Raw genomic sequence first — 22,684 nt, forward strand, 5'->3', positions numbered from 1 at the left:
CTGTGTGTGGCCACTGAACTTTGGTTTTAAGGGTAGTAAGCCTATGGGATTCTTTTCACACACGTTTTGTACTGCTTCCAAACTGAATCAGCCAAGCGGCTACCTGAGCGAGACTGACACGTGAAGTCAACCTGGCGGTAACCCTTACACTGTTGTGCCAGCCTTAAAAAAATTAAAGGGACCTGACAGGTTATACCTATTCATGTTGTGTTCACTCTTTTCCTTACAGGACAATTAATCCTAAGATCTGTCTCTTAATTTCAGCTAGAACAGTGCTTGCCACTAGGCACACCATGTGAACACTTTGTCTTAATTAAGAGACAATGGTACCGCCTTTCTAGTTCACAAAATTACTAGAAACAAAGTCTATCCAAGATCTCTGCTGAATAAACAACTCTAAAGAAAATCTTCCTCATTTTGTTTTAAATTAGCAATTCCACTTAGAGGATATTTAAGGTTACACACTGGAAGGTGTGTAACCAAACTCCTGCATCAGGGGATTGTAACAGGGCAGCTAGGGCGGCTCCTGCAGCTGCCCATCCCACATATCCTGCTACTCATGTCTTTCATAACAAGGGTATCTGATGGAGAATCCTGAACCAGATCCTAAAGTTTCTACCCTGTATGTTAACTTCAGCTGCCAGAACACTTCCTGACCCATCTACACTAAGGCTGCTGTCCAATACACACTCACAGAGATGCAAGGAGCTGGGATTTGGAGATGCTGGGCAACACAGCCACCCAGCAGCAAGGAACAGCACTGAAAACTTCCTCCAACATACAAAATAGCTTCATGAAAGAAAGGCAAGCAATCCCATGGCACTTCAAACCACAAGGCAGTATTTCCTCATTCTACAGCCACACAGCATCAGGACCCCAGCTCCAGAACATTTCAGCTACTATGCTGAACCACTTTGCAACTGCGGGAATGAACGTTCTTTCAGGCACACTTTCAATAAGGCTCACACAATGCCAGCAGGTGCCTTTTTTATTTGTATGTTCAAAGCAATACAAAAGATATGATTTCAGAATTCCAAAAACCTTTCCATAATAATGAAAATCCTCACTAAAATTCAATAACAATTACCAGCTTAGAACTAAGAATATTTTACAAAAGCAGAAACCTCTCAAGTTCTCAGAATAGTCAAAGCACAAATTCAGAGCAATTACAATTTTTAAAGAAAAATTAAAGAAAAATAAGGAAAAATTTAAAAAAATTGAAATTTATAGTCACTAATTAAACTCTTGCTAAAAATTGCTACAATATACAACACCACTCATTATGAATGCTTATACTAGAGGAAAAACCACTTCCATAGAGAAAAGTTGCATGTTATTTAAATTACTATTAAATTTACCAGCCATACTTCCCTCCTGAGCATAACTGATATTGCTGCTTCGTTTTTCCCATCAAAATACTTAAACAATTGTGCAATAATGCACTAAGATCATGATTTAGCTGTATCACTTAACAAAATTTATTTTTATGATACAAAAAATGCCTTCCTTACATATGAGTGATAGCCAGCTATGGTCTTACAAGTCTTCTTTGGTATCACCTCGTGCAAAACTAAAACAAGATACATTTTTGATATTAATAGCTAAAGGGCATTCTCTAACTTACACATTTCCTCATGAGTACAGAACCTTTCAGTGCTGAAAAGGTCAACAGTTGTTCTAACATGGAATACTACTGAACAAATAACCTATATCTAATAGTTATACAAACTCAAAAGAATCTTATATGACACTCTTATTCCATGGCAAAAGTAGTTAATTTTTCCATACTTAAGCAGCTATGCTATAATTAACTCTGAATCTTGAAAATTAATATGTACACATTATATATAAAAATACATAAACATGTAAAAATATATATACTATTGTATCATTTATTTATAATCTATTCTATATCAATTTAAAAATACTTGTCTTTGTGCTGCTTCCAAAGATCTTTGCAAATACAAGAGGAAGCACAATGAAACAACATGCAATTAATCTGGAAAATCCAGATTTTTCCAGGGATGTAAATCTACAGTGGCAGAACTGAGATCAACAATGTCCCACATGCAAGACTGTTTTCTGTCATGGAAAATATGAATGTTAGAAAAGTGGAAAAAAAACCCCTTACAAAACCCAACCTAAATAAGTCACTATAAAAATAATGAAACAAAGCAAGATGGCAATCAACAGTAAGAGAGGAGAAAATAAACTTTAAGAGTAAGACACTAAACAGAAAATTAATATTTTTGGATGTTAGTCCTTGCTGCAGAAAAGGAATAACCTTAGAACAGTTCTCTATACATTAAAGAAATGAGAATAAAGTACTTGAGCCAAAAGAAAGAAAAAAACACGTTACCATCTGAGTCAGAATGTTACTATCTACAAATTCTAACAGAATTTTTGTCATCTATTCAGCATATTACTCTTAAATAATAATAAAAACCTTTATGACTATATCTTGTGTATGGGTCAGGAGTCAAGATTTACATAAAAGCATGCTACAGCATGCTCCAGACCAACAAGCTGTAATTTCAGTATCATGTAGAAAGCAGAACACATTTACAAATTCAGCATAACAAGGGCACACCAGTACAACTCCCAAACCCAAACAACTATTAGCCATTGCTTATTGTTTCTTGATACTACAGAAGTTACTGGATTTTCAAAAATATTCTAACAAAATTCTTTGCAACTGACTATTAAGGAAACTGAGATACAAGGTAAGAAACAATTTTAGATACAGATCACAAACTGCTAGAACAGATTAAAATCACAAAATATTCAGAAGAGCTAGCTTATAATTGGGCATGACACTCCTCAGGGTAGGTAAATGAAAGGTACAGAGGAGCTATCTAGTTGGAATTCTGCAGATGCACCATGTAAATAATGCTGAACAACAACTCCAGGGCAGCATGTCCAAAACCACCCAATATTCATTTTCTAAAGCAACTTGAGCTCTAAAGACACTATCTGGCACTAAAAAATCTGTATGAGTTAGGATCTCAAGTCTATTGCTAATATGAAAACAGATGACATTTTTAGACCCAGAAGCAGTAAAATTCTAAATAGTCACTAAATGAGCAGCAAGATTCAGACTAGGAAAAAAGATGTGGAGTACAAAGAAAAAAAGTGCTGCTGAAGCATTCAGGATGAAAAAAAGAATAATGCAGAGGACAAGGCAAGACAGCAGACATGGTTTCACGAATGTGCCAGTAAAGATCTTCATGAAGATCCATGACATCTGGAATGTTAAAAAAGTCTGCAGTGGGTTTATGGAAAGTTAAAATGTAAAACATATTAAAAGAATTCTAAAGCTCCAAAATCAAGGACTCTGATAGATAAACATTAGAACTAGGTACTTCATTTGGCCCTGCTAGATCTTTTGTGCCTAATGAGTCTTTTCAAACAAACTAATCTTATTTAAAACGCTGCAGTTCAAGAAACTGATTCAGGGTGACCTTATAACAGCAGAGTTTTGACCTTCAGATCTAGGGATGACCTCCCACCATTTGGGAAGGCAGTAACAGTCAGTGCTGGGATATTACTTCCACTGTGTAGAAAGTGAGACAGTAGATGCAAGACACAAAGTAAGACAAAAGAGGACCAAGAAATACACTGCAACTTCCAAATTTCTAGACTTCCTGATCTCAGCAAAACAGAAAAATATATTCTCACATACAGCTATGACTCCTGAATTGAATTTTTAAGTACTACAGGGGTGTGTTCACTCAGGGGTGTGTGTTATGGCAATTGCCATTATCTCTACCCCTGTGTACCCAGTGTCTCTTTACATGCACACGCCTCTACACCTTGTGCTCTACTCTGATTCAAGCTCCTGCCTCTCTGAATTCCTTTTCCCCCTCACATCAGACCCAGCAGCCTCAACCCCTCACAGTCTATTCTCTGTTAACCATCTGGATCTTCCTCTCTCCTTGTGTTGCCATTCTCAATCCTAAGACCCTTCATCATCACTCTTCTGGTTTAGGACTCCTGCTGTTCCCTGATACTTCTACCTTCTCATTACCTTTTCACCCCACTTTTCACTACCTTAGAAGACAAAATACCAGTCAAATTCTTTCTCCCATCTATCCTGATATAGAAACAGGTATAAGAACAGCACATTTTCTGTTTATGCTGGGTGCCGGCACATGGCTCTTTTTGCCCACTCTTCCCTATCTACCCTTTGAGAATGAAGTCATCTGTTCACACCATCTTAACTAGCATCTGCACAGCAATGGCTTATAAGCATGTCTATCCATCCACCTACTCCTGATTGCCTCCATATGGTACTGCTTCTTTTCCTGATTTTGTCTCCAGAAAACTTAAGCTTAATATGTTAACAACTCAGCTCCTTATCACTCCTCTCAAACACTTCTTGCAGATAAAACTTCTGCCAATATCACCTCCTGTCATATAGGTAGTCTTTTGTGACCCCTTTGCCTGCATTTGAACCATATATTCCTGGTATACCCAAAATCCTGCTACAATCTTCCTCCGTGTGTACATCTTTTTCTAACAGTACAGCTCATCCAGTACCTCCATCTTTGTTCAGGCACACACTAAAGAATTAGAAAGGGAGATGGAGATTCATCTGTTTAAATTTAGACAGGCTTCCTTACTTATCCTTAGTCATACTGAAAGTGAAGCAAGTAAATCTCCAATATATTAGTATTTATGCTTGCATTTCAGGAATCCTCTTTATCACATCACCCTGAAAAGCTATGCTGGTATCACTGGTTTCAAGCTCTTGGGAGGCAGATGATACAGAGACAGCTCAAAGGGCTCAATCTCAGCATACCCTGCTTGTACCTACTGATCTCTGTTCAAAGTTTCTGCAATCTTTATTTACATGGCTTCTGAATGCAAAAGAGTATGGAAGAGGAAGCCTGATAGATGAATATGAAGCCATTTAAAAAAAAATAAATAAAGCATGCTGTTATCTAAAGATAAATAATATATTGGATGTCTGACTGAAGGAAAAAGTAAAGAAAAGAAATAAAGACATCTGAGTTACACAACTGCATTCTGTATTTGCATTAACAACCTAAAAACAGAGGACCCCATCAAAATTTGACTCAAACTACCATCTTAACACAGTTACTTATGTAAGAACTCTAACATTTAGTACTTTATCACACTTTATCACCAAAAAATCTTTTCAATCACGGTGGAAAAAAAGCCCTACACTCATTTGAGATTATAAACTACCTATAGGACATTTTATACTCAGATATCCTTAAACTATTTGTTTCAGCAAACTGATTTTGAAAAATATTATTTTGGGGTTTATACTGAAATTATCTCCAAGGTTTATTTGGCACCAGTACTAAATAAAAAAGATATTGCACTACACTTCTCATTATGTGGTTGTGAGTGTTGTTTATACTGATAGAACAGATTCAGAAATAAGTTACAAAACAAAAAGTGAAAACAAAGACATCCCTTGCAAAGTGAAGGTCAAGAACATCACACAAGAAAGACATCCTTACAAAAACCTGTCAAGCCTCTAGCAAAATTAATGTGGAACATACAATTTTTTTAGAAGTTTACATTTTAAGAAAATTAATAACCTCCAAAACTATACATAAATTGCACATAGTGATGGATCTTAAAATCATGTTTTTCTGATCATGAATCAACCGAATTATCACGTCTGAATAATTACCAGGGTCTGAATAATCTCACTGCATCCTAACATAAATTTTCCTAATATACATGTGGGTAGCAAGTTGTCCTGAATATAACTTATTGCTGCAAAACCTAGATGACCATTTGCATGTATATATGCATGGTGAAATTCAGCATGGCTTAAAGAGGCAGTATTATTATTTCAGAAGGTTCTTAAGACAAGAAAAATCAACGAACCAAAACAAACAAACAAACAAAAAATCAAATGAAAAACTCAAACACCTAAAAGGCTCAGAAATGGAAAGTAGGCAAATTCAAATATAGATTGTTGGAAGCTTTTAAAGTAATAACCGTTTAATCCTTTTTTTTTTTCTCAGTGCCATGTGGTTTCCAGTGTACACAAAGTAAAGAGTGAAAAGGTAAAAATAAAACAGGCATACCCTTAATATATTTCAGAATTCATAAATCATTTGTAAATTTAGTCCTTTTATAAAAGAATCCTTATATAAATTGGGGGGAGGGAGGGCATCAATCCCATATATGAAGCACAATTTAAGCCCAACATCACTGACCAATCAAAATTAGTGAATGCACTGCATCTCTCTGCAGTGAGGAGAAGCGACAAGGTAGGCTGTCATTCTGCAAAAGCTGCCCATCGCAAGCTTTCCTCTCAGAAGCACTGCTCTTCTTTTTTAGAAAGCTTGAATCTCAGTGGTGTCTCTGGAGACAAGAAGCCTTCAGTATGTTAAATTACTTTCATTATGTATTTTCAGATGCTTATTGATTCTACGGTAGGAAGAGTGGGAGACTGCAGCAGCCTGTAAACCAGAACTAAAGCAATTGTATACATTAGCAGTATGCTGAAACAATGGCACAGTACAGGCACAAATTTTCATTAAGGTCATTTTTTGAAGATATGCTTATTACCCTCTTCCCCTTCTACTCTTCTAACAAGTGAACAAAATGAATCCCTCCAACCTGGAACTGCTTCACCTGCATCGAGAATTTACCAAATCTTTAGTGGAGGTAAGACCTGTTCCTTATTATGATATGCAGAATAAGCAACATTAAACCAAATTAAAAATAGGAGAAAAAAAGGCAACAGATCAGATTCAACTTATATTAAGCAGTAATATATTGTTATATTTAAGACTAGGAAATATTTAAATGCTATTTCCCCTTCCCCATTAAAAATATAGTGCTAGAGAAATGTTATTCTGTATTTAAGTCTTATAGAATATTAAGAACCTGTTTTGTTTGTACTACATAAAGACAGTATAGTTTAAGCTCATACAATATTGGGGAAAACAACGACATAAAGCAACCGGGAATATGCTTTTCCTCCCTCAGCAGTATTTCCAAATACTGGCAGTTAAATACATTTCAGATTTATTCAGTTACTCTTCGAAGGATCAGACAGTTTGTAATTAGTGTATACTTATTGCTTTATGAAGGTTGGCTAATATGACTAATCTCTGATTGCTCAGGAAATCCCCCTTCTCTTTTGTTTTTTTTTTTAAACTTATTTCTTTCATTATCCTGTATATTCAAGCCATTTATTAAAAGCATGGATTTGCTGAACATTTATTTCAAGAAAGGAAAGTATAACAGTGTGAAAATTAAACACAAGCATTTTTTTCTAAACGGCTCATTAACTCTGTTCAGTTCATTAAAAGACAAGAGAGTTGTATGTATAAACTACCTGCTCACCAGAGCTATAAAACTACATTTTCTAGCTTTAGTCACAGACACTCTGCATCCAACAGTTATTGCTTCTAGCCAGGATTTTTTTGTAACCTGCACTATCTGGAGAACAGGAAACTTGTCAAAAAACCTAAATTCATGTAAGCTGACAGAATATGATTTTATTCACAAATAGAGTGCAGGCTAACTGATTTTCTATGTAATCTGTAAGGTGCAATTTTAGAGATTCTTTATTCATGAAGTGATATTAGAAAATACATTCTTGCATTACTTTACTTTTGAAATGATAAGCCCTACTTTTAACCTTTTTTTTCCTCCCCTTCACAAGGGCATGCAGCAACTAATTCAGTTTTACAACTGACAATATGAAGAATGCAGTTGACCGGGTATCTTTGTAGCTGTATGACCTACAAGCAGCAGGATGCATCCCTAAAATGTATTCTTAAGACATAAAGGAATTAAAAACAAAACATGGAACACACTTGCATTACCATTTGTTTGCATGACACTTCAACAGTATACATGGAAGACTAACACATCTGCTCAGATTTTCATTAAAAGAAGAGTGCAATGATTGATTCTTAAAATGGTGAGCATTTCTTAAAGAGGGATTTATAATTTAAAACCAGAATTGTGGAAACTACTGATGCATGAAGAGACAATGAAACATGAAATCCCAAAAGGAGAATATGCATACTTCACCAGCAAGCTGAATAAAGGTTTAACCAAGCTTTTTCTATACTACTCATTAAATAACTTACTTGTCATAATGACTAATGGATATTTTTCTCTCAATTTTATGATGTTATGTATTCTCCTTAAATCAAAATAAACCAAATTAGGTAACCCATGGTTACTCTCAAAGCACATGAACTGGATTTTATGATGTATAGCAACTTTTTTCACTAAGCCATCACTCAAAAGTAATGAGCAGGAATATTACAGAAAGAAATACGCAACCATAAACTAAGGATGTCTACACACACTCTGAAAACAAGAGATCAGAAATTATTTTTCTTTAAACCTGGAAAATAAAAACAGGCTCCTACAAAATGCAACAGGGGAAGGAAATTAACATCACTTAAAAGAAGGTTTATTTGTTATTGCTGGCTTGAAACTCAGAACAGACACACAGAATATGCCCTGGTCTGTAGAAGTACCTGAGACAATTAAGAAGCCCCCATGTTTAATCAGAACTTTTTGCTGCTGAACTGCAGGAACAAAAAAAAAGGGAAACAAAAAAATCTGCAAGAAATGAAATAAGAGCTCAGCTACCACTTGATTTCCAGGTTACAGTGCGTGTCAAAAATCTCTCAGTGCCAGCATGTATCAGTTTCTGCCAAGCTGCTGCCCCGCTGTGCCAGGCCCCTGAGGCACAGAGAACAGGTAGGTGCCCCGGCTGTGTCCACGCAGCGCCGGGTGAACGAGCTCCTGTCCTCACCACTCTGCCTCCCTGCACCCAAACCCAGGCAAGGCAGCAAGGAGGTGATGTTTCATCTATTCGTGACAGCCTAACACATCTGAGGTTTTCTGTTTTCACAAAATCTCCGTTGCTAGAATGTTAGGGTGAGACTGTAGTTTGTTTTAGCAGATCTGCTTTTGATTTCTTCCTGGCTTTTGCTAATATAAAAGAACTTCATTTATCCAGCAATGCATTTGGAATGGTTTGAAATCCATTCACAGCCAGGACAGCATGCAAGAGGAGATCATACTCCTGAGGGTTAATGTAAGAGAGATAGAGGTTGCCTAAATTAGAAATGAAACAAAGCTTTTGAAATATTTCTTGTTTCATTTCACACCTGAGAGTAATACGTTCTAATTTACATCTTTTTTATTTAAGAGGCACATGTGAAATAACTGTTGAAGAATACCAAGAACTTTCATCATACAATTTGCAATTAATAGTATTGTTCAATTGAGGCTTTTCAGAACTGCAGATGAAATCCATTTGCATACTGTATCCCAAGTGTGCTTAATTCATACTTTCATTTTAAAAGAGCTCAATTTTGTTCACCTTAGTGCTATCCATTTTAATGTACTCAGATTAGAACAAAGGTCGACCTTCAAATTTATTTTCATGCCAAATATATCCCCTCTTAAATTTAAAGCTACCTAGGAAAAAAAAAACCCCTCCAGTATCATAACAAGAAATTGAATAACCTCTCTTTTATTTATTCAATCAATTACAAACTCAAGAGCTGGCTGACAGTATAAATAATACAAACATCAGTATTACATGCAGATGCTATATTTAAAACTTACCCACATGTGTAAAACTAAGCAGATGAGACACAAAATAGAAAAACTGCTAGATAAAAGAAATACCTTTTTGAACACTACTTATTCCTAAGAGAAAGATGCTACATATGTAAATCTGTTTGGTTTAAATATAGTATAATATAGGTAATATAGGTAGTTTATAAAAAAAGAAAAAGCAAACCACAAACAAAACCCGAAAGAGACAATTTTCTTTTTAAGTATTAGTTGCTAAAATTATTCCCTTAAATATATTCTGGAATAAAATTAAATACTCTTCCATTCCATGTAGGCATAGATTTCTTGAAGAAATTTAATATTCAAATCAGAGAAAGGAAATGTATTATTTTATAATAAACTCAGTTTACCAAACCCACATAAGTTTTGCATTTGAAATTATATATATTTATAAAAAGTTGTTGTAGTGGCAAGCATCGTAGACATAGATGCACAGAAGATTAAAATGAACAGAAAGTTTAAACCCTGTAAAATTCTGGTGAATAACAGAACATCACATTTCAGTCCACAACACTACTGTAAACCTCATAAGAAAGATGTGGCTAAATTGGCATAAATAATTTAAACATCCTTTTTATGATACACAAGCAACAGTGCTCCATGTTCCTAACACTTCTTTTTCCACAAGAGCTTTTTAAAATGATCTTGATCACTAATTTGTTAATACTTAACAACATTCTTCTAAAATGACCCTCAAAGCAATACAAAGGCTATGCACAAAGTATGGTTTATTCAACAAATGAGCCCTTTGTGAAAAACCACATCACTATAAACAAAGGCTTGCCTCCCTAAGTGGAAGCTTTTCACTATTTTTTTCTTTTTTCAAACAAATCCTGCTTTCTTTTAAAAAGCAAAGACCTTATTCTAGATCTTCAGGCTTTTGAGTCGATGCCAATTAAAGCTCTAAACATACTGTAAATGAAGAGTTTGGTAAGAATATTGCTTTCCCTCCCTCCTCCTTCCCCAGCATTTGTCTACAATGAGCGTTAAAAAAAGAAATCAAATAGTTCCGTATTTTATTTCACCTTTCAGGAGAAAAACCAGCTGCAACAAAAGAATGTGTTTGTCCCCCATTCTGGAAGTCAACATGCAGTCCGAATCTAACATTACAGTTCGAGATGCCATTGATGACATCGATACCAACATGTACCAACCACTGTCATATCCATTAAGCTTTCAAGTTTCTCTCACTGGATTTTTGATGTTAGAAATTGTTTTGGGACTTGGCAGCAACCTCACCGTGCTGGTACTTTACTGTATGAAATCCAACTTAATCAATTCTGTCAGTAACATAATTACAATGAACCTTCATGTACTTGATGTAATAATTTGTGTGGGATGTATTCCTCTAACTATAGTTATCCTTCTGCTTTCACTGGAGAGTAACACTGCTCTCATCTGCTGCTTCCATGAGGCTTGTGTCTCTTTTGCAAGCGTTTCAACTGCAATCAACGTCTTCGCTATCACCCTGGACCGGTATGACATCTCCGTAAAACCTGCTAACCGAATCCTGACCATGGGAAGGGCTGTGATACTAATGACATCAATATGGATCATTTCACTTTTTTCCTTCCTGATTCCTTTCATTGAAGTCAACTTTTTCAGTCTTCAAAGTGCAAGTACTTGGGAAAATAAGACACTTCTGTGCGTGAGTACAAACGAGTACCACACTGAACTAGGAATGTACTACCACATTCTTGTTCAGATTCCAATATTTTTCTTCACTGTTATAGTAATGCTTATTACATACACCAAAATACTCCAGGCCCTAAATATTCGGATTGGTACAAGATTCACAACAGGACAAAAGAAGAAAAACAGAAAGAAAAAAACTATTTCTTTGACCACTCAACATGAGACTACGGACATGTCCCACAGCAGTGGAGGAAAAAATGTTGTCTTTGGTGTAAGGACTTCCGTGTCCGTCATAATTGCTCTACGCCGAGCTGTAAAACGGCACCGGGAGCGACGAGAACGGCAAAAGAGAGTCTTCAGAATGTCCCTCCTGATTATCTCAACATTCCTTCTCTGCTGGACACCCATCTCTGTTTTGAACACCACTATCTTATGTTTGGGCCCAAGTGACCTTTTGGTAAAGTTGAGATTATGTTTTCTAGTAATGGCATATGGAACAACTATATTTCACCCTCTACTTTATGCATTCACAAGGCAAAAGTTTCAGAAAGTTCTGAAAAGTAAGATGAAAAAGCGAGTTGTTTCAATAGTGGAAGCAGATCCTATGCCAAATAACGCTGTAATACACAACTCATGGATAGAGCCTAAAAGGAACAAAAAGATTACCTTTGAAGACAGCGAAGTAAGGCAGAAATGTTTAGTACCTCAGGTTGTCACTGACTAGATTTCAGTTTTCACCAAAACACATCAAACGGAATATTTGAACAAAGTGTAAAAAAATACTGCCAAATAAGAAAAACTTTTTTAACTATTGGCGAGACTGTATATTTTCAATATATATGTTAAATAGAGTAGGTCTTGTATATTCAATTTCTTCATTATGTAAGATATATGTTGCATGGCTGTTTGTTAGCGTAACACCATGTGTATATTTGTCAAAAATATTCAAGTCCTCTTTTTTAGAAAATAAATAGCCTTAAAGAAGTGCAAACTTTTAAAAATATTTGTATGGCTCAGTTTCTCTGTAAATATAAAAGACTTTTTAAGCAAAAATTGCACTTGGGAATACTTTTCTATAGCACAAATTCACCATTTTGTATGATATGGTGTTTTTAAATTCAATTCATAAATAGTATTGATCAGAGGTATTCTGAATATTATGCAGCTACAACCTGGATGCATTTTGACCTCATATTTAGATATCCCACTTATTTCAATCTTCTCCAAGCATGCGACTACCATGCAGAAAAAGCCATTTACATGGTATTTGAGTGGTTCAGAAACTTTTGATAAGGGGAAAAAAAACTCATGCTGTTCCAAAAATTGACAGTACTCTTAAGTAAAAAGTTTTGCATATACTATCTCAGATCCACAATTTCTACATAGAAAATACACAGTTTTGAATAATTACAAAGGACAGGGTAACAGGCTAAATGAAAGAAAAAAAGCATGGATGAGAAAATTATTTGGTTGATGCTATAAGACAACCAACAGAGTCAATCCTGTGTAAAGGCTTAGATTTTTCACACTGACCTCTTGTGTGACCTTTCATACAGAAATTTTTCATACATACCATCTATCTACAAAGATATGATTGTTAAATGCCACAGCTGAAGTAGAAGATAATTTTTCTTGCCCTTGATAACTTTATTATTTTCCAGTGTGTTCAGTTCTAGCCATGCAATTGCCTCGTCACAAACTGGTCACCAATGCTGCTAGCTACTGTATTCCTGCATTACTGGGCAGCCATGGCATACCTTTGTTCTATATTGTCTTTTTCAATTTCATCTTAAACCTGCATCAAAGAACCAAGGAGTCTTATGAAGTTATCATCATCTATAGCACTGTAAGCAAGAATTAAGATATTCATCCAAACATAAGTTTGTCAAGTTGTTTGCACCATGCCATGCTTAAAAAATTCTTAATTTCAATGAAACAGTGGCAGGGAGGGGGAAACAAAACAAAAAGCTGCAAAATCAATGAGCATGATTTCACTCCTCGTGTTACATAAACTGATCAGTGTGTCACCAGCTACCAGTATATTTTAAATGCTAATTCTCAATAACTATTATCTTATATAAAAAAGCAGATCATACCCCTGAATATAAGAGCTAGTTTGACAAAAGTATTATTATATAAAAAATTAGGATTTCTAAAGCACTTTTCTGAAGTTGTGTATAAAAAAAGCGCAGTTTTAAGAGAACAAAAAGCTCTTTTCCACTACATTGCTAAATTATTAATCATATGTGCATTGCCAAAACTGGTTTTGTGCTTAAAAATACTTTTAATGTACCTTAGTTTACTTGGACTCATGCCTTAGCTTACCAGAAGTGAAGACTCAAAATATAATACTACAGCTCCATATTCCACAAAGAATAGCCACTTATAATTGTTGAAATTCTACCTAGAAATATTATTATCCACTTGACAATAACTGATTATGTGAAATTACTATATATTCAAACATATAAACATATTTTCATATTTTCACTGGCTTTTTTTGTTGAAACTAGCCCAAAAATACCTTCATTCAACTGCACTTGTTTAAAGCATTTTTTTTTATCCATGTTATCTCTGATTTCCTACAAGAATTGAAATTCTACATCTTATTTGAGAGGTTGCAGAGAGGAAGTAAATGCAGTAAGCTTTTTTTTAAATCCCATATCCTCCACATTAACAATGTTAAAAAATTATTTTGGAAATTACTTCTGAAAAGAAATGCACCCAAAATATTTAAGCAGAAGCTATTATTTTTCCTTTTTTGTAGCCGTTCTTCATTTCTCTTTCAAGCTACCCTCTATATTTTGAACACCAGAAGGAGAAGAATGTGGGATGTGTAGGGTTAATATCATAACATGATTTCCATGATTACTAATCTTCCAATAAAGCATTCTTAAATGAAAGATACTACTCATTCATTTAAAAAGAAGGAAAGGAGAAATGATAATGAACAGATTAATAAGTCTACATCATGTCCTTATCTGAAAAATGCATTTAGAAAAGCTTTCAGACTTGAAAGGTTTTTTGACAACATAACCTTACTTTTTAAAATTAAATAAAACCTCAAGAATTACACATTTAGTGTTAAAAGCTCATTCATTAGAAAATCAGATGCAATGAAGCAGCACTTCATAGCAGAGAAAAAGCAGCCTAGGAATTACCCAGAAAGATTAAGCCCAGTTTTAAAGGCTGTGTCGATCACACTCATTGATTGCCTTTACGAATATAAGCAGGTTCATTTTTACTATTCTTCATCTTCATTTAATTTTTTAAAAGGGGATTTATACTACATTGGAGTACACTTTGAGGGCTGTAAAAAAAAATTCTGCATACAGCACGAAGGAATACAAGTAAGAATACGTGCCATCCTACATACATCCAGAAACCCTGATAAAACAGAGCCATACATGATCTGCACCGCATGACAGATTTAACACAAGACAAAATAAATAGTAAATTGTGAAGATACACTACATATCCTACAGACACAAGAGGATTTCAGGAGCGATATGAAGGTGTGGGTGCTTGACAGATAGACTAAAACAGAATGCAAAGAGGGAGCATTGCTGAAAAAAAAGGGCAAATTTATGCTACAGTATTGTACAATAAGAAGCCCACTACATTCTTAAAATGATCTCATCACAGTGAATCATTAGTTCAATTACATTTCACACCACTCAGCCTAAGGCAAGCAGAATCCTACAGGACTCCAAAAATATTAATTCTAGCAAACATGTCTCAGAAACACAAGCAAGTACTGCCAATTTCCACACGTTCTCTGTCTCTAAAGTATTAGCTGGTATCTGACTATGTTGTTTCTTAACTGAAAATGCATTTCCATTCAATTTTACATTGTAAAATGAGGCTATTCCACAATAAAAATACCAAAATAAGCAGAGTGCAGTGCCAGTATCTATTAGAATATTCAAGAAGCATACCTTCACATGCTAGTACATCACAAACCTGTGAAACAGAAATGTAAATACTAGTATTTACAATAACTAGTTTCTAGTACACAACAATTTTTATGGATTATAAGGCACGTAATCCACACATGATCAGAAGTTCAGCTTACTTTATTAGTGCCAGGGGAATAGCAGTAACTTTTGTACTTTCTAAATATATTAAAAATTTATGCAGTGGATACGCATCAGATTAATTCACCTCTTTTCCTTCATTGTTACATAAATACATATATGTATGTCATACATAATTATTATTTATTTCTGCACACCAAAAGTTGGGTTTAACAGCACCATCTATTTTATATTTATATGAAGGAGGTTCTGGTAAGAGTATCAGTGAACCGGACTGACAGGCACTATGTCCCACCACACCTAAATTTAAATATCTTATTTTTCCCACCCTTGTTAGATTTTTTTCATTTTAAATTAATTAATACATTGAAAGGTTACAGAATTCACCCAGACAGAAGAAAAAAAATTCTGCTGTGTTAACCATTAAGCATACTATATTGCAGTGTACAAAGTACTTATTTTTAAATCAATGTATGTGCTAATCATCAAACTTCTTTGATAGTTGAATATTCTAGACTTTTGTTTGTTTCCTATGAAAAAGGTTTTAGTTGCCAATTGCCAGTAAACTCTTTTGAAAGGAGATAATACAGCATTCTTTAGCAAAGTTTCAATGCAGTATTAAAAAATCTAGAATACACTAAATTACTCTTCTGTTACCCATTATTCAGACAAAATACCTCCAACATACAGCTAAGAACAATCAGCTTCTGTCTTAAAATGTTCCAGCCTTAGAAGAGCTGGATTCCACTCCTACTTCACACATTCTGCCATAATATCACTGAATGTATTTGTCTTACACCAAGAGGAAAGAAGAATCTGACTCTATAATTACCATCTGCTTTTTCTACTTCACAGAACACTTGTGCAATTCAAGAAGCAAAATTAAACCCAGGGTTTGGGTTTTGTTTTGGTGGGGGAAGGCAAAAAAAAAAAAAAAAAAGGGAAAAAATCCCCATACTAACTGATTAACAGGAAAATCAGAATCACTCAGAGCCAATAAGTGTTAAATAAGAAGGATGTGAAGAAGGTGAAGAGTACAGGTCCAGCGGAAAAGAGCAGAAGGCAGGAGGAAGTGCTCTAAAGCAGCTACAGCATTCAGGACCACAGAAAGGTGGAGGGCAATATGCACTTCCTGTGGAAAAATTATTACCTTATTTTTTAGGTTGTAACAGCCAAGAAATTAAGAACTTATCTTTGAATCATTGAATGTATATGTGGTTGTGCCAAAATTGGGAGGAGAGGGGAGAGCAAGATGAATAGCAAATCCAGAAAAGGCTTTTGATATAACAAAATATACACAGAAGAAATGACAAACGAAAAGCGTGCACTATTCTATTACCTCTTTTCCTACAGATAAAGTACGAAGTACACACAGAGTACAAGCATTACAAGAAAAGACCTGAAAGGTTCAGTATCTGCTCCCACTGATACGTTTTAAAATGTGCTACTGAATTTCCTTTAGTCAGATAACGTTAGTTCATCTGGATGCTTTGAGTGTGTTTCACTACCACAGTATGTTTTCAACTACTGCTTCTTTATCACAGTTTAATTATTTTTGTAGAGTAATAAATTGAAGGAGATATATCATTAGGCATCTTTATATTCTTTGCTAAAATGACACTTTGGTGATTATTATAAATTGAAACAGAATGGGAGAAATCTCTTCTTGGGTATTTACTTTATAGATTTCTGTATCATCTTGTTTTCCTATTTTACAAAGAAATTCTCACACCATGAAAAGAAATTTACTCGAAATGAAAAAACAGAAGATTTACAGCGAAAGTTGTATGATAGGTACACAACCTGAAATTATTAAACTGATTCTTTTTATACTTTGAATGAATTGTATCTTTTGCATATAGACATTTCTATATCCCCATTCTGATTCCTGACACTGCAGCCAGGCAAGCAGGCAGGCAGGCTGAGAGCACAAAGCTGTTGGCACACAGCACACTCTCGTTTCCTTTCCAAGATCAGTTTTTGGAAATACACTTTTGGTTTCTGTTACCCTGATACGATCTCTAACTTCCTACCGTATATTGTAACAGTTTAACCTGATACCATATCTAATAAACAAATCAATGTCACTGCTAAAACAACATTGCTGTAAAATCTGTCACTCTGGTTATGTCAGACTGCTATTAACATAGCTGTATTAGCACAGTTTTACTTTTAACTGTACCAGGAACTCTCACAATCTGTTGTGAGATCTTACTTCAAATTAAACTCAATTTCAACTCAATTAGTAGGGGGAAAAAAACCACAGTGACTTATTGCTACTCTACACCAGTTTTCCAAATTTTATTTCAAGACATTTTTCATAAATACCTGCTGCAAATAGAGAGAAGAAGGGATAAGTAGAAAAGGACAGCTTCCCACGTCAGTAAATTATTACAAATATCAGTGATAATTTGTATACTAGACCACATTTACAATGGGCTGAAAACACGCTTAAGGCAAAAGAAAATAAGAAAGAAACACTATTTGCATACCTATGATACATATGATATGTATCATCACAAAATAAAAGGTGAGTGTGAGCACTGCTGTTGTAAAACACCTTAATAATAATGAGGAAGATTATTACTCCTGCTAAGAGCTCTAATAGCTAGTAAGTGAGAGCTATCAATGAATGAGAACAAACAAAACAAAAGATGTGAAAATTGGTTAATGAGAAGCTCAATATAACCCAGAAATGTGCACCTGAAGCCCAGAAAGTCAACTGTATCAAAGGAATCTGGCTGCAGAAAGAGGCAGGTGATGCTCCCTCTACTCTTCTCTCATGAGACCCCACCTGGACTGCTGTGTCCTGCCCTGGGGTCCCAACCCATGAAACATGCTGACCTGTTGGAGTGAGTCCGGGGGGCCACGGAGACATCAGAGGGCTGGAGCAACTCTCCAATGAAGACATCTGAGAGTTGGGGTAGTTCAGCCTGGAGAAGAGAAGGTTCTGAGGAGACCTCAGAGTGCCTAAAAGACAGCTTTTTTACAAGAGTACGTCATGACAGGACAAGGGGGAATGGCTTCAAATCGAAACAGGGCAAGTTTAGATTAGATACTGGGAATTAATTCTTTTCTGTGAGGGTGGTGAGGCACTGGAATAGGCTGCCCAGAGAAGCTGTGGAACCTCCATCCCTGGAAGTGTTCAAGGCTAGGCTGGATGGGGCTTTGAGTAACCTGGGATAGTGAAAGGTATCTAAGCTCATGGCAGGGGCGTGGAAGTAGATGGTCTTTAGGATTCCCTTCCAAACTAAACCCTTCTGTGATTCTATGAAGAGAAACTGTGCGTAAAGATTATATTATGGACATAGAACCTTCTATGGTCAAAATTATTAAAATAGAGGTATATCTCATCTGCACTTACATCAAACAGGGATGAAGTACAAAAAAGTGCACATGAAGACAAGTTAAAGATATCTTAAAAAAGATTAATATATTCAGAAGCTTCTAATAAATCTTGACTCAGTTTTACAGCATACAGTGAAGATTCCAGAGCGGTTTAAATAAACTAGGATAGAAGTGGGAAATTTTTGATTCAGTTGCTGATTTTTTCTTGTGTCCCAAATTTTTTTTCAGTCAAAAGTTTCTACAACTCTAGTTTGCAAATTAGGTCTGCTAAAACTGGGCAAGGGGGGAATTTTTGAAATAGCAGACAACCTGGCAGAGAAACAGTATGTTCTCAAAATAATAGGAAGTTCCTTCTTTAATGAGGTTAGGTTTCCACATTTTTCCCTGAGATTACATGAAAAAGGTATGAGACCCTTCTGAAGGTCTACCTTTAAGATAATAAAACCAGTAATCAGATTTAGTGCCTGTGAATAATTGAAGGTTGGACCTAAAAGGTAAACATATAAGACAACTAGACTGCTTTTGTTTTAAACAATAACTGAAAAGAGTTGATAAAATGCTTAAACAATATTTGAAAATTATGTGCATGAATTGGGTGACAAAGAGGAAAAACTACTCCTGTGAAAACAGCCTATTTTTAAAGCTGTTTCCTATGAAGAATGAAATCTTACTCTACACTTCTCATTACCTTGTGTTACATACAGAAACACCTTTATTGATCTTTTAGGCGAGACAATAGAAACAATAGTTATGGGGATAAGTAGTAACAATAGGTACAGGGATACTGGCTCACATCCAGGGCCTGAACAAAGATTAGTCTTCAGTCTTCTTTTCACAGCTACTTGGTTAGACTTTTTTAACCAGAACTGCCTATACTTTAATCATAAATTAACAGAATAAAATTGGTTATTATGTTTAAAATTTGAACAACCAGTATTTACTTGAGGAATTAAAACAAAATTGTGCATATAATCCAATTTTTCAATTGTTTTACACTTCTGAATTTTCCAGGCCTCATTTTCCAGTCCTTAGCTCTTGCCATTTCTTTCCCTGTTAATCTAAGAGCCCTTCTGTGGTCCTTTATTTTCTCCCCATGAATGCACCTCTACAGTCTTAATCTTCAAGAAAAATAGCCCACTTAATCGCTCACTGTGACATGCATAATTGCATTTATTCACAGGTAACCACAAAACTGTTTTTATCTGTAGAGCACAATTCCCTACACCATTTGCACAAGTACAGATTTGTTTGACATAGCTGCCTGAATACAAGAACAGAAACAACATTGGTAAAGCAATCCCAGCAAGGACATGGTCCAATTCCAAAGATTTACAGTTTATTTACCCCTGTTCCTCTCTTCTAGCTCCCCTAGTAACAAAATCATCTACTAAGAATGTAGAGCAACTGTGAAGTAAGGAGAATATGGCTTATTTAAATACCCACTTTTGGGGAACAATAACTTAAAGGGAGGTTTAAGTCATCTAAATTTATGCACATAAATCTATAATGCATCTACACAATTTCTTTAATCAATTCAATACGCAAAACACACAAATTTGTTTGACAACATGTATTTTCAATAAAAAGGTAATTGGCTATCATTAATTCAGCTTTACACCCCTGAATTCTTCTTTCAAATGAATTCAACTTGCCTACTATTTTTTGAGTAGTTTTGTATCTACTTGACATTGATCTCAACAGAAATACCATCTCCTTCTGAATGCTGGAACAACACAAGTTGGACTTTCTCCTTCCCCATTCAGTAAGGAATTATAAACTAATGCCTCTGGGAACTTAGCACTTTTTGTGTAACATCCTCGTTAATTGTTGGTATCCTTTCTCTATGGAAGAACAAATTAACCTGCCTTCAAAGAGAAAACAAGGGCACTTAATGAAAAATCCTCCTATTCTTATCTTTATGGACAATCTGGAAACAAGTATATTAATAAGTTTATTCCATGATAGGTGGCTTTCCGATTCCAGTTAGTCATAGATTTTTTTTTTCTGCAGTATTTTAAATTTTTCATATCTATACTCTATATTTGCAATTAATGCATTCAGTGGTATTTATACATTGTTGTGTAATGGTAGTTGTTGTCTTTGCTTTGTCACTACACTAGAATAGGCCTTAAGCCAGGAGTACCTTCTTTCTTCATTGCCAAAAAGCCAGTATTGAACAATCTAATATTGTCTTCTCAGCAAGCTTTTAGCTTTCAAGCTTGGCTAAATACATTTGACCCACCTACTGAAGATCCTCTGCAATGGAAAATTAACTCTTTCAAAATGAAACACTGAATACTGGGTCTATTTTATCAGTTTTCCTTATGCATCACAACTTGCCACTCTGGCAACAGGCGGCTTCCAAATCCAACAGGTTTGTTTATTATAAGAGAACACACAGTACCATTTCCTGTGTTAGAAATGGGTGACTTTTAAGCTCTGGCTGCAGAGGACAAGTAATCTGGGCTCCCAATTCTGTTCTTCCACACATTTCAGAAACATGCAATGATTTGGTTTTTCTGGTTTAATTCAGTGGGTTGTGAAAGTAACATCTTTTGAATTTTGTTAGCTGACTTTCAGATCTATATGCATTTACCGGTAATTCTACCAAAACTTCTCATTCTACTATCCTCAATGAAATTTTCTGAAAATTATTTGCTACTGCCACTATTTGATCTTCTAGCAATCATTCTAACACAATGCCCACTTCTTTCCTTAGTCACCAGAAGTGACCTGTCCATTTTATCGATTTCTGTTCTCTCTCACTCTATTGCTGAACCTGTTTGTTGAAAAAGAAATAAAAACCACTCTGTCTTCTCAGATATACAATATTGAAGTGTTATTTCTGAATGAACCAGGTTCTTCTTCTGTTCAACCCCTGGGTTACATACTAATAAGTGCTTTCAGCAAAAAGACAAAGATCAATATTAGAAACTGCTTCTCAGTGTTATTTCTTTGACCACTAAATGCCTGATTTCACCACTGGCCATAGATAAACAAAACTCAGCTATCCTCAGCCAGCATCCCTAGAAAAAACGTGTGACATTTCTCCACACCTTCCCATGGACAAGTGATCATCTGTTGAACTCAAACCACCAAGTCTGGTCACCTTAACAGATCACTACTCTAGTTCTGGGAGCACTAATCTGCAGTTTACTATTAAATCTCCAACTATATAAATTTACAGAAAGAGGGAACAGAGAAAGTTGTAAGCGCCAGTTCCTACCAGAGCTTTGGACAGTGCCTATGCATACTTAGCCAGAAATATAAAACTGCCATTTCCTTGCAGAACGTCCACCCAGAGTAGAATAGACAACTGGATCCATATTGTAACTAGAAAACTAAATTTTCCCATGGTAGTCATTTGTGTCACCAACTTAAGAGCTCTAGCTCTTCACTGTTTACTTAAACTTTTATGCCTGTTGAAATACAGTAAGAATAAACCACAAATTTAGAGATGACATCTCTCTTTTTTGTTGATACCCCTGCATTCATTTATTGTTTGGAATTATGTCATTCAACTTGCCTTTTCCTTTGTGACCATATTCTCTACTCATACTCTCTACAATGTATTTATAATTTATGAGCTGCAAAAATATATCTCAAAGACTCACCGCTAACCTCTGTGTACCTTCCTTTCAGTCAAAAATACTTCTTTAAACTTTGATTTTCATCTTTGGTCTGGTCAAGTTTTTGTTTTTTTTTTTTAAATTAATACAGAGCTTTCAAAGTCAGTGCACAAAAATTACTAGATTCAGAAGCAGACAGAGCTTGCAGACATCTTTTGGTCTTGCTAGTTTTTGTATGTCACCTGGAAACAGAAACCCAGAGTTTTTCTTTCTACTTTTAATTATGTAGTTCTATTGAGAAAGTGTGATGATCCAGGAACAATACTTGGTCTCAAAACTCAAAGATGCCCTAGGATCCGTACTAGTTACACAATCATAACGGCTTCAAACCAATTAAAAATTTAAAAAAACTTCCTCTGAATTTGTATTTACCCTGAACACAAGCATTCATAAATACAAGCCTATCTGTGTTGCTGGTTCTCTTAC

General features: G+C 35.3%; 2 protein-coding genes across 7 annotated transcripts in view; one reads left to right on the top strand and one right to left on the bottom strand.

The window, feature by feature from the left end:
- COG5 (component of oligomeric golgi complex 5) overlaps nucleotides 1–22,684 on the bottom strand; it is a 174,843-nt gene that overhangs the window by 131,205 nt on the left and 20,954 nt on the right. The window lies entirely within an intron of this gene.
- GPR22 (G protein-coupled receptor 22) lies at nucleotides 6,036–12,245 on the top strand. 5 transcript variants are annotated; one of them, XM_015627197.2, is made up of 3 exons: nucleotides 6,036–6,050; nucleotides 6,405–6,657; nucleotides 7,664–12,245. In XM_015627197.2, the coding sequence occupies exon 3, from the start codon at nucleotides 10,589–10,591 to the stop codon at nucleotides 11,966–11,968; it is 1,380 nt and encodes a 459-aa protein (XP_015482683.1). In that variant the 5' UTR covers nucleotides 6,036–6,050; nucleotides 6,405–6,657; nucleotides 7,664–10,588; the 3' UTR covers nucleotides 11,969–12,245. The 5 variants fall into 5 exon arrangements, with proteins under 5 accessions (XP_015482683.1, XP_015482682.1, XP_015482686.1 ...); XM_015627196.2 differs by lacking the exon at nucleotides 6,036–6,050 and adding an exon at nucleotides 6,171–6,257; XM_015627200.2 differs by lacking the exon at nucleotides 6,036–6,050 and adding an exon at nucleotides 6,172–6,257 and having other exon boundaries at nucleotides 10,642–12,245.

Source organism: Parus major, chromosome 1A (assembly GCF_001522545.3).
Source record: "Parus major isolate Abel chromosome 1A, Parus_major1.1, whole genome shotgun sequence".
In the NCBI taxonomy this organism is placed as follows: Eukaryota; Metazoa; Chordata; class Aves; order Passeriformes; family Paridae; genus Parus; species Parus major.

Bases quoted from the DNA above. Each gene is read 5' to 3' on its own strand.
- GPR22 (XM_015627197.2), top strand. From the start codon at position 10,589: ATGAGCGTTAAAAAAAGAAATCAAATAGTTCCGTATTTTATTTCACCT.